Genomic DNA, 15,502 nt, shown 5'->3' with positions numbered 1-15,502 from the left:
CAAATATAAGGTTAGGTTGTTTACTAGATACAGATGTTTAGTATGGAAATTATAGTAAATGTAATATTAATGAGTTGGGGCGCCGAACAGGTGCACAAATTTAGTAAATGGAGAATGTGAAAACGTCTTTCGCTTTGCAGTCATAAAAACAGCTAAGGATACAATTTAAATTTTAAATTTTGATTTATTTTTCAATACAGTTCAAAGTTTTAACAAGAACAGAATGTCTTTATATTCAAAATCTCCTGAAATGTAAAAAGTTGCAAATTAGTGCCAAACATAAATTAGTTTAGAGTCTAATGATCCATGAGCAGCCTGTAGACTTTGTCATTCACCTGCTTTTAATTTCAAATTAGGATCACTTTTACTCTAGGGTTATGTCTTGGAATAAGCTTCAAGATTTTGTGGTCACCACAGTATGTTTCCTTGTTAACACATTCATTTTTCATGTTTCCTCCATATCATATGGTCAATTTGACTCCTCACATTTGCTGGGTTAAATCTAGGAATTACAGCCAGCAATATTTGCAGCTCTAACAAAGCTGCAAAAACTGACTGTGGTCACATACTGAGCACAGTAAAACAACGATGAACCTATTGCTCACGCACTCCTGATAAGTGTCAAATTAAGGTGGAGCTGCGAAACTACACAGTTCATCAGTTGAAGAAATCTACATCTGCAGCAAATTGTCCTAATAGTCAACAAAGACTCGCTCTAGTTACACATGCACCTTGTTTTTTGCCTATAATGGTGCTATTGGTGATGGAACCAGAACACCTCCAATAAAAACATTTCCAATATTAGCTATCTCAAATGCCTAAATGTCAGGTTTTATAGGTCAGTTGGTAAGGTATCCACGGACCACAGGGTCAGTGGTTCAACTTCTGGTCCCTCTGGGGGAAGTGTCCTTGTGAGACTTTGCTTTCAGACTCACTATAAAAAGCAAACAGAACTCATTGGTAGATAAATAGATTTTCCTGGTTAGGGTGTAGTCAATATCCAGTTTGGGCCCTTAAGCAAGGCCCTTAATGCTACCTGTCTACCTCGTTACCTGGTTGCTAATGAGAGTTGGACAAACCAGAGTCACACCGGCTCAGATGCTGCCCAGATAAACAAAAGTCTGTGTCAGGTTTTGGGGAACCAGGGCAACCTGATGAGAAGTGGGCTACAGGAACAACAACAAGAGGTTCTTCGACAAAAGATGAGAATAGGGAGTTATTGAAATGCTACTATACAAGTAACCCAGGCAAGAGGGGTTACATGCAGAGGATGTGGGTTTTATAGATACTTCGAAACCCAACATCTAGACCAACTACGAAACAAGTAGTAGTAGTAGTTCAAACATCCCAAAAGAGGGATTTAATCACCACTGATTAAAAAGAACATGTTATCGTTTCTGTATTAAGAGGCTGAGGGACCCGGCAGGTTATATGTTTATTTAGGAGGGTAGCAACATCATCCTTATATAACACAGGGTTAAGAGTCTCTGACCTGACTGGGATCGGACTCCTTGAACCACCTGCCTTCCACTGATAATCTCAAAAGCTGCTGTGAATAGAAATGCAGCAACCCATTGCTATCACTTTCTCGAAATGGTGCCAACCAGTTTAGACTGGGTTTTAAAGTACATTTGGAAGCTGTCATGTTCTACTCTCTCACCAGATGTAGTGATGGGATCACCACCACTGTGGTGCTCAACCTTTGCTACGATTCCTCCTTTAACCTGCAGTGGAAAAAAGTTGTATACTTATTTCCACATGTATTTTAAGTAACACTTATTTTCCTTAACAAGACACCGCAGCCACCAGCCTGTTTGGCTTATGATTAAGGCTTCAAACGGGGAACGTGAGTATGGTATCAATATTAATTTAAGTTACATTTTTGTATTCATCACGAAACAAATTATCTGATTGGAGATTTTCCATTTTTCACTGATTACATTTCCATCATGGGATTCCAGTGGATGTTGACTGTGTCTGGCCAGTTAGATTTGAATGAATCATCTACAGAGCTTCAAATGCAAATTGAATTCATCTAATCCCTTTTCAGTAATCGGGTTCAATGAAAGTTTATGTATGTTATGGAATGAAATCAAAACCAATAAAAAGAAACCCTCTGGAGTGTTTGACCATTTATATGAAGATCAAAGCTATTCACATGTGGCACTGTATCACTAAATGTAAAGTGAAACTTTGTTGCAAGGAAGCCCCACAGAACTTCTTTAACCGAATTTGCAGCTTCAGATAGTATTCAACTCCCTTCACTTTTTGAACATGCTATTATGCTGCAGATTACATTTTTGTGCATAGTGGTGGGAGCATCAAGTAGTTGTAGTGGTTGTTGTTGGTGGTGCATCTCAGCAGCAGGGACGGGGAACTGATCAGAAAAATGAAGGCAGCCAATTACAGAGAGGTCCTTGTAATTGGAAAAAAATTATTTATTATAGCATGTTGTCCCCGTATGGGTGTGGTTTTCCTCTGGGTACCCCAGGTTCCTCCCATGGTCCTTAGACATGCATTTGAGGTTAATTGGTGACTCTAAATTGTGCGTAAGTGTGAATGGTCGTCTGTCTGTGTGTCTTTCTCTTCATTGGCCCTGAGATAGACTGGAAACCTATTTAGAGTCTGTTTCACACATGAACTTCGGACAATGATAGGAGAATTCAGCCTCTGACATTGTCCAGAGTGGCCTTGCAGACATGTAACTTTGCAGCCGGAGATGCAGCCTCACATGTGAAAATCTGATCTATTTATGTGTGAAGAAATCCTATTCTACTATATACAGAAAGTCTCTGCAGTGAGCAAATCCAATCCATACCTGTTTACCCTTGAATGGGGCAACTTAAAGAACATCCCTGCAAACCCATGGTTTGCATTTGGTATTTGTTGTTTTTAGGCTTGTTTTTATAGCCAGTGAGGGTGTGTCATTGTTTTTTCCTTACAATCTGTCTCACTTAAACTTCATGTCCAGAGTTTAATGATTTGCATCATCATGTAAAGTACCCTTAAAACAGAACAGTGGTAGTGAAAGAGACAGATGTTTGGCATCCGAAGAAATGATTGCTTGGTAAGTGCATAAGTAGAGTAAGTAAGAGAAAATGTGTATGTACATGTTAATAATAGAATAGTATTTAAAATTACAATTTGGCTCTTTTTTCTCCAAAACAAAAAAGATGAATAGAACTTGTAAAAGACTAGAATTATCCTGTAGCGATTTCATTTTATGGAGCTTGTCGAAATGTTGTCAACTTAGAACACAAACTGACTTTAGTTCTTATTGTTTGATTCAAGTATTTGTTTTATTATTTTGATAGATTAATATTTGTTAGTAATTTTTCTAAGTAAAGAAATGCCAGAAAATGTATGGTTCTATGCTTTTGAATGTGAAGACTTGCTATTGATTCCTAATGCACAATATAAAAGTGCTATTTTAGATCAGATTCCTAGGTGCTAATAATTTCATCACGCAAGCAAAATGCACAATAACATGACTTCTAACTTGTGCCTATTCAGCTCCCATGCTGGATCTGGATTTTACCCACAGTTTAATTCACCATGAAGTCTCTGTTTGTGATTCTTCTGCTTGCAGGTGAGATGTGTTTAATGCGATGATCTTTACATCACTGTATAGTGAGATTTATCATCTGTGAGGTGTATACTGTAACTAGTAACAGTTCAGCAAAAAAAGTTTTACTAAGCAAAGTATTATTTAGTTGTTCGAAACTTAAAAAAGGTGGACACCATGTATGTATTACATTTTTAGAAAAGAGCAGTTTAACATACTCAGTTTCTACTTTTAAAGCAGAATATGTTACTTGATCTAAAGAAATGTCAATACAGCTTATAGAGCCTATACATAGTTTTAGTATCACAAATCAGACAATTTCCTAAAAAAAAAGAAATTTCTTCTTAGAGGTAAATGGTGTGGCATTAAATTCCTCAGGTTTCAGCATCCCCTCCTCTTCCTTTCCATATGTGTACTTTTTTGTCGGTGAGAATAAGACTTGGGAAGAAGCAGAGTCTTACTGCATGTCAGAGTACACTGCATTGGCTCAAATAAACAACATGGAAAACCTCACTGCAATGGTGAAAACCTCACAAGCTGGATACACAGACAAGGCCTGGATAGGACTGTATGCAACTTTAGTGTGGACCTGGCTGGATGGGGAACAACCTGCATTTACTAACTGGTTTCTTGGTCACCCACATGACTCAGACAATGTGCTGTGTGCATCAATTGTATCAGGCGTCTGGACCAGTGGCCTGTGTTCACAGAAGAAATCTTCCATTTGTTTCAATGGTGGGTATATCTTTGACTATATCTTTTGAAGATACAGAATTAAATTTGCTTATTAAGACTGCTTACCTTTATTCTGGGTCTTCGCCAAACTTTGGAGTGTTCTTCACAGAACAATAGCCGTACATAGCCTCAGTTTCCCGTAGTGTAGTGTGTCTGCTACGGGGGCATGAATTAGTTACCTGCATGCATTTTGTTTGGCTAAAAAGTCGTAAATCATTCATATTGATGGTAAATAGAAAAGATGAATAGGAAATAAAGGGATCCTACCTCGAGAAATTAAGTCACAACAGCAAGTAACAGTATTTCAAAAACCAATAACCGTAAATACAGTTTTCCAGTGTCAGCACTCCTCCACTGACCTATATGGCAACAGTATTGATGTACAGTCGCAATGGTATAAAGGGGTCATGACAGAAACACAGACCAAACAACTCACCTATAGAAAGACAGCAGAAATCTTGCAAGATGGTGACCTGCTACCCCCAAAAACATATTTTATTCACAACAGAACATATACAACTTGTCAGATGTTGAAACTGAGAAATTTTACCATTTTATGGACAATATGAGCTCATTTTGAAACTGATGGCAGCAACACATCTCAAAAAAGTTGGAACAGGGTGATGCTGACCATTGTGGATGGGAGCATATGTTGCTCTAAAACCTCTATGTACTCTACAGGATTGAGGTCCATAGGCACTAATGCATAGGCACTAATGCACCCCCAGACCATCAGAGATGCAGGCTCCTAAACTGTCTGCTCCCTCTCCTCTTTAGTCAGCAGGACACAGCGTCCATGGTTTCCAAAAAGAACTTCAAATGGTGATTCATCTGACCACAGACCATTTGTTAAATGAGCTTTGGCCCAGAGAACATGGCAGGTTTTCTGGATCACGTTTACATATGGCTTCTTTTTTGCATGATACAGCTTTAACTTACATTTGTGGATTGAACAGTGAGCTGTGTTCACGGACAGTGATTTCTGGAAGTGTTCTTGAGCCCATGCAGTGATGTCCATTACAGAATCATATCCGTTTTTAATGCAGTGCTGACCTAGAGCACGAAGATCATACAAATACAGTTTTGACGTTTGCTAGCAGAGATTCCTCCTAATTCTCTGAATCTTTTGATATTATATTATAGACTGTAGATAGTGGGACCTTTTAAGTCTGCAATTTTACGTTGAGGAACATTTTTCTAAAATTGTTGTCACTAATTTTTTTGTTGCATATTGGTTAACCTCTGCCCAGCTTTACATTGCAGAGGCTCCGCCTCTTAAATGCTCCTTTTATACCCAGGCATGTTACCGACCTTATGCCAATTAACATAATTAGTTGTCAAATGCTCCTCCATGTGTTTTTTCCAGCAATTACTTTTACAGGCTTTTGTTGCTTCTGTTCCAACTTTTTTGAGATGTGGTGCTACCGTCAAAGTTTTGTATTTATTTATGTTCTATTGTGAGTAAAAGATGGGTTGATGAGCTTTGCAAATTATTGCACTCTGTTTTCATTTACATACTACACATAGTCCCTACTTATTTGAATTGGGGTTGGATATTGACAAACTACGTGTAATTAATGCACTTCCTCCACTCTACTGATTTTACCTCAACAGGTATCAATTACATCCCCGTTTGGACTGCATTGACTTGGATGGATGCCAAGGCAAAATGCAAGGCTCAAGCCTCGAGTCTGGCTAAGATACCTGATCTCATAGCAAATGCTGCAATTCTGGCGACGATGACTGCAGCCCTAATGCCGGAGGCCTGGATAGGCCTCAAAACAACTCAATTGTGGCAGTGGTCAAAAACGAGCGAAAACTACGCATACAGGAACTGGCAACTAGGACAACCTGACACAGTGAATGGAGGAAAAGACTGTGCCGCTATAGCGGTGAAGAATGGAACGTGGACTGACGAGCAGTGCAGTGCACAATACCCATTCTTCTGCTATGATGGTATGAATAACTTTCACATATTCCTAGTTATAAAACTTCAGCTAGAATCCAGAAGCTCAGTGTTATTCTAGACTACAGAAAGTTTGGTGTACTGGCTTTGAAACAGAACAAGCACAGAACAATATCAAAGAACATTTTGGACAGAGTCCAAAGGAAAATAAAGGTGTGGTGACAGATCTGCTCGGCTTGATGTAGACATGGGCTGAGAAAGGTTGAGCTTCATACAAATATCCTCAGCTAGGGGAGACAAAAAAGACCAGCTTGTAGAAACAAATCGTTTGCTGCTGTCAGTGGCACATAGGTCAGGCAACAACTGTCCAGTTGAAGCAGAGCATTTAAATTACATGTTTTAACTCACCTCGAGAACTACAGCTTTGACGAAGCCCAGCTATGGCCAAATACGCTGTATTATTGTGAGGAAACACACTGCGAGGCCTTCTGCTTACTGAAACAAAGTAATTGTGTGGCTGTGTGTAACCCTGTGCAGTTTACAAATCGAGGACAACAGTGATGAGAATGACAATCCAGTCCAGCACAAACATGGAAAATCCAGCTTCGAGTGACAGCCTGCTGCAGCAGGTACCATATACATAATGTGGTACCTGTGGTAAAATTTGTGTGTGTGTGTTTGTGCGTGTTTGTCTGCGTTTAAAAAACAAACGAGGGAAAAACTAAACATATTTCTTTCTATTCCATTTTAGTTGAATGCAACACTTGTTAAACACGGCGTGACTCACTTCAGAATGACCTGGAAAAAAGTGTCAGTGAAACAGACACAAGAGAGTGTGATAACTACTAGGTACAAGTCTCACACACACACACACACACACTCACACACAACATGTCTCCTTTAAATATTAAATGCTTTTGTCTTTTTGTTTAGTTGCTTGTTGACATCGCTGTGAGACCAAGAAGGATGCACAATAGGATTTTCAGAAAAAAAGTTTTGCATTGTTCATTAATCTGGAAACACTGAGAGGACTTAACAGGTTTGTCCCGTTTCAGATTAAAAACTGGAATCAAAGGAGTTCAGCCTCGGCATGTAAATGTTTTACTTGGTTAGTATATTTTGTGCACAATTAGTTTTACACTGCATAAATCCAACACAAAAGTTGCAGCTGTGTGAAGTAAATGTGAAGATGCAGCTTTCTAATTTTTTTTTTCTTTCTCGTTTAGTGATTTGCATTTGACATAGCAATGCATCATGTATATAACCTTTATCACAATAAACATTCCTTAATTGAAGATTAGCACATTAATATTTTACTAGTTATAAACATTTTAAAAATGAAATTTTGGTAAGTTACTAGTTAAGTTTCACTGTTTGTGATTTAAGATTTCTTATGAATTTTAATATAATGGGCTAAAGCAGCATAGTCTGCACACACACTCACACACTCGCGCTCTCCTCACTCCCCTGAGCAATGTGGGTTTCAGTGTTTTGCCCAGGAACTCCTCAACATATTGACAGGAGGAGCCGAACATTGAACAGCCGACCGTGCCATTGGTGGAAGAACCCTCTACCTCCTGAGCCACAGCCAGGTCACTGCAGGAAGAAAGTCCTGTGTTTGAAACTTGGTTGTCACGTTGGCAATCTGTTGTGTATCACTGAACGTAGGAACTGGATTTGAAATGAAAAGGGAAAGTAGGTGTTCAGTGTGTCCAGTTTACTCACACACAGCCCATCATCAGCAAGAGCTTAACTTCAGGTGAAACAAAGGCAAATGTCACGCAGCAGAAAACCACAAACCATTTGTGTTTCATTTTAAAGGTTTGGTTAAGAAATTTGCTTCTCCTTTCTGTAATCTTCTGAAAAGCAAGCTATGATTTAAAGTACAAAAGATAAAAAAAAAAAATTTGGATACTTATTTATATTAAGCTCAAAAATAGAACCCACCATAGCCCCTTTTAGACATGGATATCTGACATTATCCTGATTTTTTAGGAGGTGGTGTATGTGTGAATGAAAATATCCAAGTGAAATGCTGCAGACATTATCCGAACTATATCCTTCGAGCCCCTTAGTGCAATGTCTGTATTATGTTCGTGCAACACGCTGCTCTGTGCCGAACCATCGGGAGGGTTAAAGGCGAGCGAGTGGGCGTGGTGACGTTTCTATCACTCAACTGCCGCTGTAGTCGAATGATTAAACCTTTTTTTGTTAGTTACACAACTCAGATGTTCTGTAAACTTTTTTTTTATTTTAATTTATTAATTTATTTATTTTTTACAGACAGTAGAGTTTTTTTAATGTTTAAGGTACAAATAAGTGTTACACTAGCCATCATTTAGAGACAGCGGCCACTATTTTGGTGCCTGTTGCCAAAAGGGTGCAATTGCAACAGAATCCTGCCTCCCTAAGTGGGGATGCTCCATCCTCTTGGTTGTACAAGAGGGTATATTTATGGGCATAAAGGTTAAAGGACTTTTAAAAAGTCCATGAAAAAAATGATATACCTTCTTGCTATAGAAAATATCTGTTTTGTGTAGGTCACTTTTATAGTTTAGAACTGGTCAAAGCATAACAAAGTGATAAAACCATACTGATACTAGAGTAGAATACAAGACAAATAAGATCTCTACAGGCAAACTGACCCAGGCCGAAGAAGAATTTGTCACTGACCTAGACAATATTCAAATTGTGTAGTTTGCATAGTTATTTGCAATGGAGATTTAAAGGCAGGCAACAGCGGAGGAACAGAGCCTGAAACAACAATATGCCTCCTAATACAAGGAATAAGTTTTTTTCCAACAGTGGTGTGTAAAAAAATGAATTAATACTCCTTTGTTTTTCTATCTAGTCATTTGTTCCTATCATCATTCCTGCTTCAAAAACACACAAGTAGCAATGTAAGTTTAAATTCCAAAAAGAAAAACACCAGAGCTTGTGCTAAGGTCAGTTAAACCATTAGGCTGCATTTTAAATGGCTTCTTCTGGTTTAACTTTCATGTAACAACTGTGATAGAAACACAATATTTGTCTTTTTAAGTTAGATGGGACACTATGGGCTCTAGAGTCAATATTTATATCTTGTACTATAAGTAGTACTATAAGTGTATGATCTCTTGTGAGCCTGTATATTAGCAGTTCGTAAAGGAGTAAAAACAAGTTGTAACCAAGAATTACAAGGATTTACAAATTAATAAAGCAAGTTTTTTTAACCATGTTATAACATAATTTTGCTTTGCATCTGAAAATCATGTTCGGCACTACATATTACATTACATATATATTAATTTATATTCTGTGTTGACGCATTTCTCCGTTTTAGATATATTTGGTAAGATAATTGGCACCTTTGAAATAAATAAGAACTGCAGTAAAAGCAACCTAAATGGCTGTGAAGGAGAGCAGCACCAAAGCAAAACTTAGGCAAACAAAACTCATTAAAGTTCAACCAGGTACGTTCTAAATAAAATGAGGAATTATACCGAATGAGGCGAAAATTAGCAAACTTAAAATCTGTTTTGTTAATCTGAATATGTTTCCCTATACGCATCTGTGTCAAGTAAATACACAGAACTGTTCGTTTACATTATAAATATTTCATTTATCAGATTTCTGCCAGGAAAAAATTGATTTAAAAAGTTGGAAAGAAATTTACTGCCAAAGTGAATTTATTTCAGCACAAGTTGTCTTGTCAGACTTTTTTCTTTGAGTTGTGTGTGCGGATAGTTCACTAAATACACCCTCCATCATCAACTCTCAGGATATATTCCCAACTCCTGCTCCTCCTGGATTTACCTACTGATTTATTTTGACAGGCTGTTTAAAAAAAATATGTGGAATTTAAATACAAAAATGTCACAGTCCAAAAAATAAATAAAACAGAAAAAAAAAAAATCCAAACCAAAACTTGAACATCTCTGACTTTTAAAATTTAGTCCATTCACTCCTATCCAACTGGTCACAGATTCATGATCATCCCGCTGACTTCCTTTGTCTATGATTCAGGCTTGAAAATAGCAACACAGAGCATCTTTTACAGATATACAGGGACTGATTGCTGATAAATGAGTTTTGTGTAGGTGGGCTGCACACATATACATAAGAAATTCCTAATTTTCCATGAAATTTAATTCATTTCTATGAGCTGGGAACTTCCCGAAAGTGAATACAGGCCATTTTTGTTGTCGTATGTCTAAAAACTGAATCTTTTGAGGTTGTGGTCAGACAATCTTGGAATGGAAGAAAGTATTAAGTCTCTTATTAAGTAGGGCTGTTTTGGAGGATGAAAGTGTCTATAAAAACCAAATAAATAATAAAAACAACATCTATAATAAAAGGAAATGTATGAATAAATAAAAATCTATTTTTGTGATGATCTAAAAGTTCACCAAGAAAGTGAAGGGTGTTGCGTTGCATTGTGTAAATCAGTTTTTTGTCATCAAACAGCAGCAGAATTTGACCAGGATTATAATCTGAAATTAAAGGGGAACCACCCAAATTCCTGAAGTTCACTTTAAAGTCTACAAAAAGCAAAAGAACCTGCAGACTTGTATGCACTGAAAAGAACAGCTCCCACCAGACTAAAAAAGTAAAACAGTTTGCCAACCAGATGTGACATAAAAGCTTTCCAATAATTGATTGTATTATGTATTGTTGTTAGTGAAGTTTAGTGTTGAAATGTTGAATCTTCATAAGGAGTAGATTATTTTTCACAACACTGGTTCTTGGTCAATTTTTACCTCAAGCAAAAAATTAATAATAATTTAACTTTAGGGCAAATATCATTATATGTACTTTGGCTCTGTTTGTAATAGTTGTGGGTTTATCTGAATGGCGCCATGAGGAAGATGAACACATTAGTAAGAAGCGTCTCGATGACCCAAAGCAATTGCTTTAAAAGGAGAACAAAGCCAGCAGGGTCAGCATGGTAGAGAAGAGGTTAGTGCTGCTGCCTCAGAGCTAAAAGATCCCATTTTTGGGGTTGGGGGCTTTTCTGTCTGGAGTTTGCATGTTCTCCTTGGTTTTTCCTCTGTGAACTCCAGTTTCGTCCCACAGTCCAACATCATGAACGTTGTATTTATGAATGTATTGGTGTGAATGTGAGTCTGCATGGTTATTAGTCTGTTTCTCTCTGACCCTCCGTTCAACAGGATAACTAGTTAATAAACAACTTCTTTTTTGGACAAAAGGTAAATGTTCTGCACTTATATAGCGCTTTTCTACCTATTGCCACTCAAAGTGCTTTACACTGCTCATACTCAAAGGGAGCAACTAAGTTGGGGTTCAGTGTCTTGCTCAAGGACACTTTGACATGTGAGCAGACAAGCCGGGGATTGAACCAACAACTGTGAGATTGGTGGACAACCGCGCTACCTTCCTGCGCCACAGTCGCCCCAAACTTGCAAATGGGTGGTTTGCATAATATTGCATGAAGGGGGTAAAGAGTAAAAGACACATGAAAAGAACAGCTCCCATCAGACTAAAAAAGTCTCTCTCTCTATCACACAGAGAGAGATAGTTGGGAGCAGCAGTTAGAAGAAAAAGTACAACACTCAATACTTGCTTCTTTTCAAGTGTGGTGAGTAAACTACATGCTGCCTTCTGACAAAAAAAGAGAAACGGTGCATTTAGATCTATGAATTTTTATTTGTGGTGCCTACTTTTAATACCCAATCACAGCAATTTAGGTTGTAATGCTAAACAGTGATGTTTAAAATACTTTGACTGGTTTCTCTGACTTTTGCAACCACTCATAAATACTTTATAATATAAACACACCATTTTTAAGTTGCCAAATATTATGTACAGAAAGAATAATGAAGTTTGTGGCTGAATAGGACCATTTTAAATATGTATGTGGATGAGAATAAGAAGCAGTATAGTTAGAATTGAGTGCACAGATTTTGTTGATTCCGTAAATGTCATATTTATGCTTCAAATGATCTCTGATAGATTACTTTTGCACATGTCAAACTTTGAGTATGAAAATTGGGATAAGCTTAAGTTTTAGCTGGGTTATAGTTATAACATGTACAACATTTTAACTTGTTTTTAACTTGTAATTTGTTTGTTTTTTGTTTGTTTTGATTTTCCTGATCAAATCCAAGACTCTGCAGAATCCCAATATTCAAAATGCTAACAATGTTCTCACAACTTCCCACTTAAACAGTCAATGTTCTTTTTTCTTATCCGTTTTACTTGCATTTGTCCTACAAAACTAAAACATTTCTTCTGATCGCCCTCTCCTTAATTTCCTTCTCCCTTCATTAGATTTTTGCTCACTTTAAATATTACTTATAAGGTATTTTTTAAATAAATTGGTCAGAGGCTTTGATGTTGTGTGTTATATACATTATTCAACCATTTTATTCTTGTTTGCAGTAAAATCAAAAATGGATTTTTACGTGACTCTAATTCTCATCTTCTTTGGTGAGTTTGATTTTAAATAATTTAATGTAAGCAATGTGAATTTAGTTTTGCAGTTGACACACTTAAGCTAAAAAAAGCTAAATAAATGTGCACTGCTAGAAGATAAAAAAAGAAGAAGACTTATTACTGCTGAAAAGTGACTAACTGAAATCTCGCAGGTAAACAAGACTGAGGACACAACCTTATCAACAGAGGCTGTGACACATAGTTTGGTCATCAAATTATTTTGTGTTTTAAAGGATAAGTATGAGCATCTAATCTACATTTACCTTAAATCAACCAAAGCAATTCTAAGCTTGAGGATCTGAACTTCAGCAGCAGGGGTGGGAGGATGGAGCTGTTTATAGACACTGAGCGTATATCCCCAGACTATTGTTACATTAAGCTGGAAAGGGCTGAATGATTCAAATTGACATAGCATTTTAACCTTTTTGTTTTGTTTTGATATTTTTTAACGCTGCAATAATAAGACACGCATTTTACAGAGATGTGAACACTGTATAAGTGAGAGTGAATAAAGAACGTTTAGGACAATTGAGTTTAGGTGTAAGGTCGCATACTGTGATGATAATGGCCTCGGCAGAAGCAAAGCCCAATGTCAACGAGCAAGAGATCACACTGCTACGTGCACGCACATGCATGCAGTTGAATATGAATGGAGTTCGCAAAAAGAGAAAAATGCTCCTGCTGCCACCATCGTACACACTATCACCAACAACATTTTTCAGGCATAGTAGCAAGGGGATAATAGAGGTTTTGCACGCACACACAAAAAAATTTGGTGGGGATGTAATTCTCATGCAGCACCTTTGGTTTGTAAATTATATGTAAGGGTCAAGTAAAACAAAATGAATATAAATAAGATGTATTTTCCTGTAGGTCTCACTGGGTATCGCAAAAATATTACACATCGTATGGCCTTGTTATTTACATAAGATATCACCAACCACTATTACTGTGCTATTATCTAGATATTACACCTATATCGCTGGAATGGAATCGCTGAATGGAAGAGGGGTCAAACATTCCACCGCAGCAATATTAAAGGCTGTTTCCCAGTTATCTGAAGCATTCATTTTAAGTTTTTGCTGCTAAAGGTGGCACAACTATCTATTAAGAATTTTTTACAAGGTAGACGTAGCTGTTGCTTATCTTCCTTTTGAAAATGTAAGTAATTTGTTAAATCATTGAAAAACTTAAAGATAAATAAATGCCTCGGATTTTTGTAAAATTTTCAGTAGAGAATTAGAATCTAGTGTGAGATGAATAATATGAAAATTCTGAATGTATTAATACATACTTTCATACTCAAATGTATACACTCTATTATCAACCCTCAGGATGTAACCTTAGTACCTGCTCTCAGTTCCCCCTGCGTACATACTACTATGTTAACTTGGCAGCGACCTGGACCGATGCTCAGCGGTACTGCAGAGTGTACTACAATGACCTCGCAACCTTCGAAAACATCAATGACATAGGCCTGTTAAAACCCAACTTTTCCTATTCATGGGCATGGATTGGACTGAGTGATGACCCAGTGTCATGGAAGATTAACAATGGCCATGATAGCAACTCTTGGAGATGGTCAGCAACTGGTGAAAGCAGCAATACTGGTTATCATATCTGGAATCCTAACGAACCAAACCGTAAAGGCGGAAAAGAAAGCTGTGTGGTAATGACATCTGGTGGGGGATGGACAGATGTCACCTGTGATTCACAAAACAGTTTTGTCTGTTACAATGGTAAAAGCATATTTGAGTTAAAAAAAACAAAAATAAAGAAATCATGATGTAGACATTTCACACCTCACACAAAAATACAACTTTGACTGTACAGAGTAAACAATTACTTAATTAGGACCCACTTTATTTATTGCCCCATTACAAAGAATTCAGAAAAAAAATTTAATGTTAATTGATTGTATATTCTGTGTTAATTGTAAATGTTAATTATCTTTCTGTTGCAGTCACAAACCAAAATCAGAAAATCTATGCATTCATCTCAACATTGACAACATGGAATTCTGCCCAAGCGTTCTGCAGAACACACTACACCGACTTGCCAACAATCGAGAACAGTATTGAAAATGCCGCAGTCTATTCTGTTACACCAGGCGATGCTCAAGCTTGGATTGGTCTGTACAGAGTACCATGGGCTTGGTCTGACAATTCTCAAAGCACCTTCAGACACTGGCAAGCTTCCAGACCAAATAACTATGGTGGTAACCAGTTCTGTTCGAGTGAGAATTCTCTACACGAATGGGACGACGAAGCGTGTACAACTGAGCACGCTTTTATCTGTCAACAAGGTAATATTGAAGGAAACAAAAACTTTGTTAGAGTTTATGAATAAACTTGTATGTCTCTGTTTTGTAATAGCATTTCTGTTATACTGTTCAGTTTCGAAAGTGAAGACAACGATGAAGATGAGAATTAAGACTGACACTGACATAACCAATACTGTTTTTAATGCCCAGATCTTGCAACAGGTAAAACAATTAATCCCACTTAATCATTGTATAGAAATGTAAAATTACAGACAAATCAGAAAATGATTTAAACCTAAAGAAATTCTTCAAATAAGTCTATATTTTTCTTTTATCCCACAGCTAGGTATGGTGCTGGAAAGCCAGGGATGGACAGACTTCAGTCTGCAATGGAATATTCAGCCCAAAAAGCAGGAGAAAAAACCTGCAGAACCTCTGTGGAAAAAATGCTAATTTAAACGTTTAATTGTGCAAACCGCATGTCAGTGTTCCAATGAGAATTGACTTTTTATTGTTTTATATGTAATATGCAATTTAGGGTGACATTGCTGATTAGTTTTAATGTCCAAGAAATTGTCCCAATACAGAAAAAAAATTA

At 37.2% G+C, this 15,502-nt stretch overlaps 2 protein-coding genes across 3 annotated transcripts; both read left to right on the top strand.

The window, feature by feature from the left end:
- The first annotated feature begins 2,963 nt into the window (after positions 1-2,963).
- LOC137129738 (macrophage mannose receptor 1-like) lies at positions 2,964-9,815 on the top strand. Of its 2 annotated transcripts, XM_067508924.1 has the most exons (7): positions 2,964-3,067; positions 3,514-3,589; positions 3,944-4,300; positions 5,915-6,256; positions 6,744-6,835; positions 6,958-7,055; positions 7,140-9,815. In XM_067508924.1, the coding sequence occupies exons 2-7, from the start codon at positions 3,556-3,558 to the stop codon at positions 7,159-7,161; spliced, it is 945 nt and encodes a 314-aa protein (XP_067365025.1). In that variant the 5' UTR covers positions 2,964-3,067; positions 3,514-3,555; the 3' UTR covers positions 7,162-9,815. The 2 variants fall into 2 exon arrangements, with proteins under 2 accessions (XP_067365025.1, XP_067365024.1); XM_067508923.1 differs by having other exon boundaries at positions 6,958-9,815.
- Positions 9,816-11,491: 1,676 nt separating this feature from the next.
- Positions 11,492-15,502, top strand: LOC137129747 (macrophage mannose receptor 1-like). The gene is made up of 6 exons (XM_067508970.1): positions 11,492-11,784; positions 12,588-12,635; positions 13,976-14,380; positions 14,605-14,946; positions 15,038-15,126; positions 15,247-15,502. The coding sequence occupies exons 2-6, from the start codon at positions 12,599-12,601 to the stop codon at positions 15,355-15,357; spliced, it is 984 nt and encodes a 327-aa protein (XP_067365071.1). The 5' UTR covers positions 11,492-11,784; positions 12,588-12,598; the 3' UTR covers positions 15,358-15,502.

The sequence above is a fragment of the Channa argus genome, chromosome 7, assembly GCF_033026475.1.
Source record: "Channa argus isolate prfri chromosome 7, Channa argus male v1.0, whole genome shotgun sequence".
In the NCBI taxonomy this organism is placed as follows: Eukaryota; Metazoa; Chordata; class Actinopteri; order Anabantiformes; family Channidae; genus Channa; species Channa argus.
The sequence above is the reverse complement of the archived record's forward strand: the minus strand, read 5'-3'. Positions and strand labels throughout refer to the sequence as shown.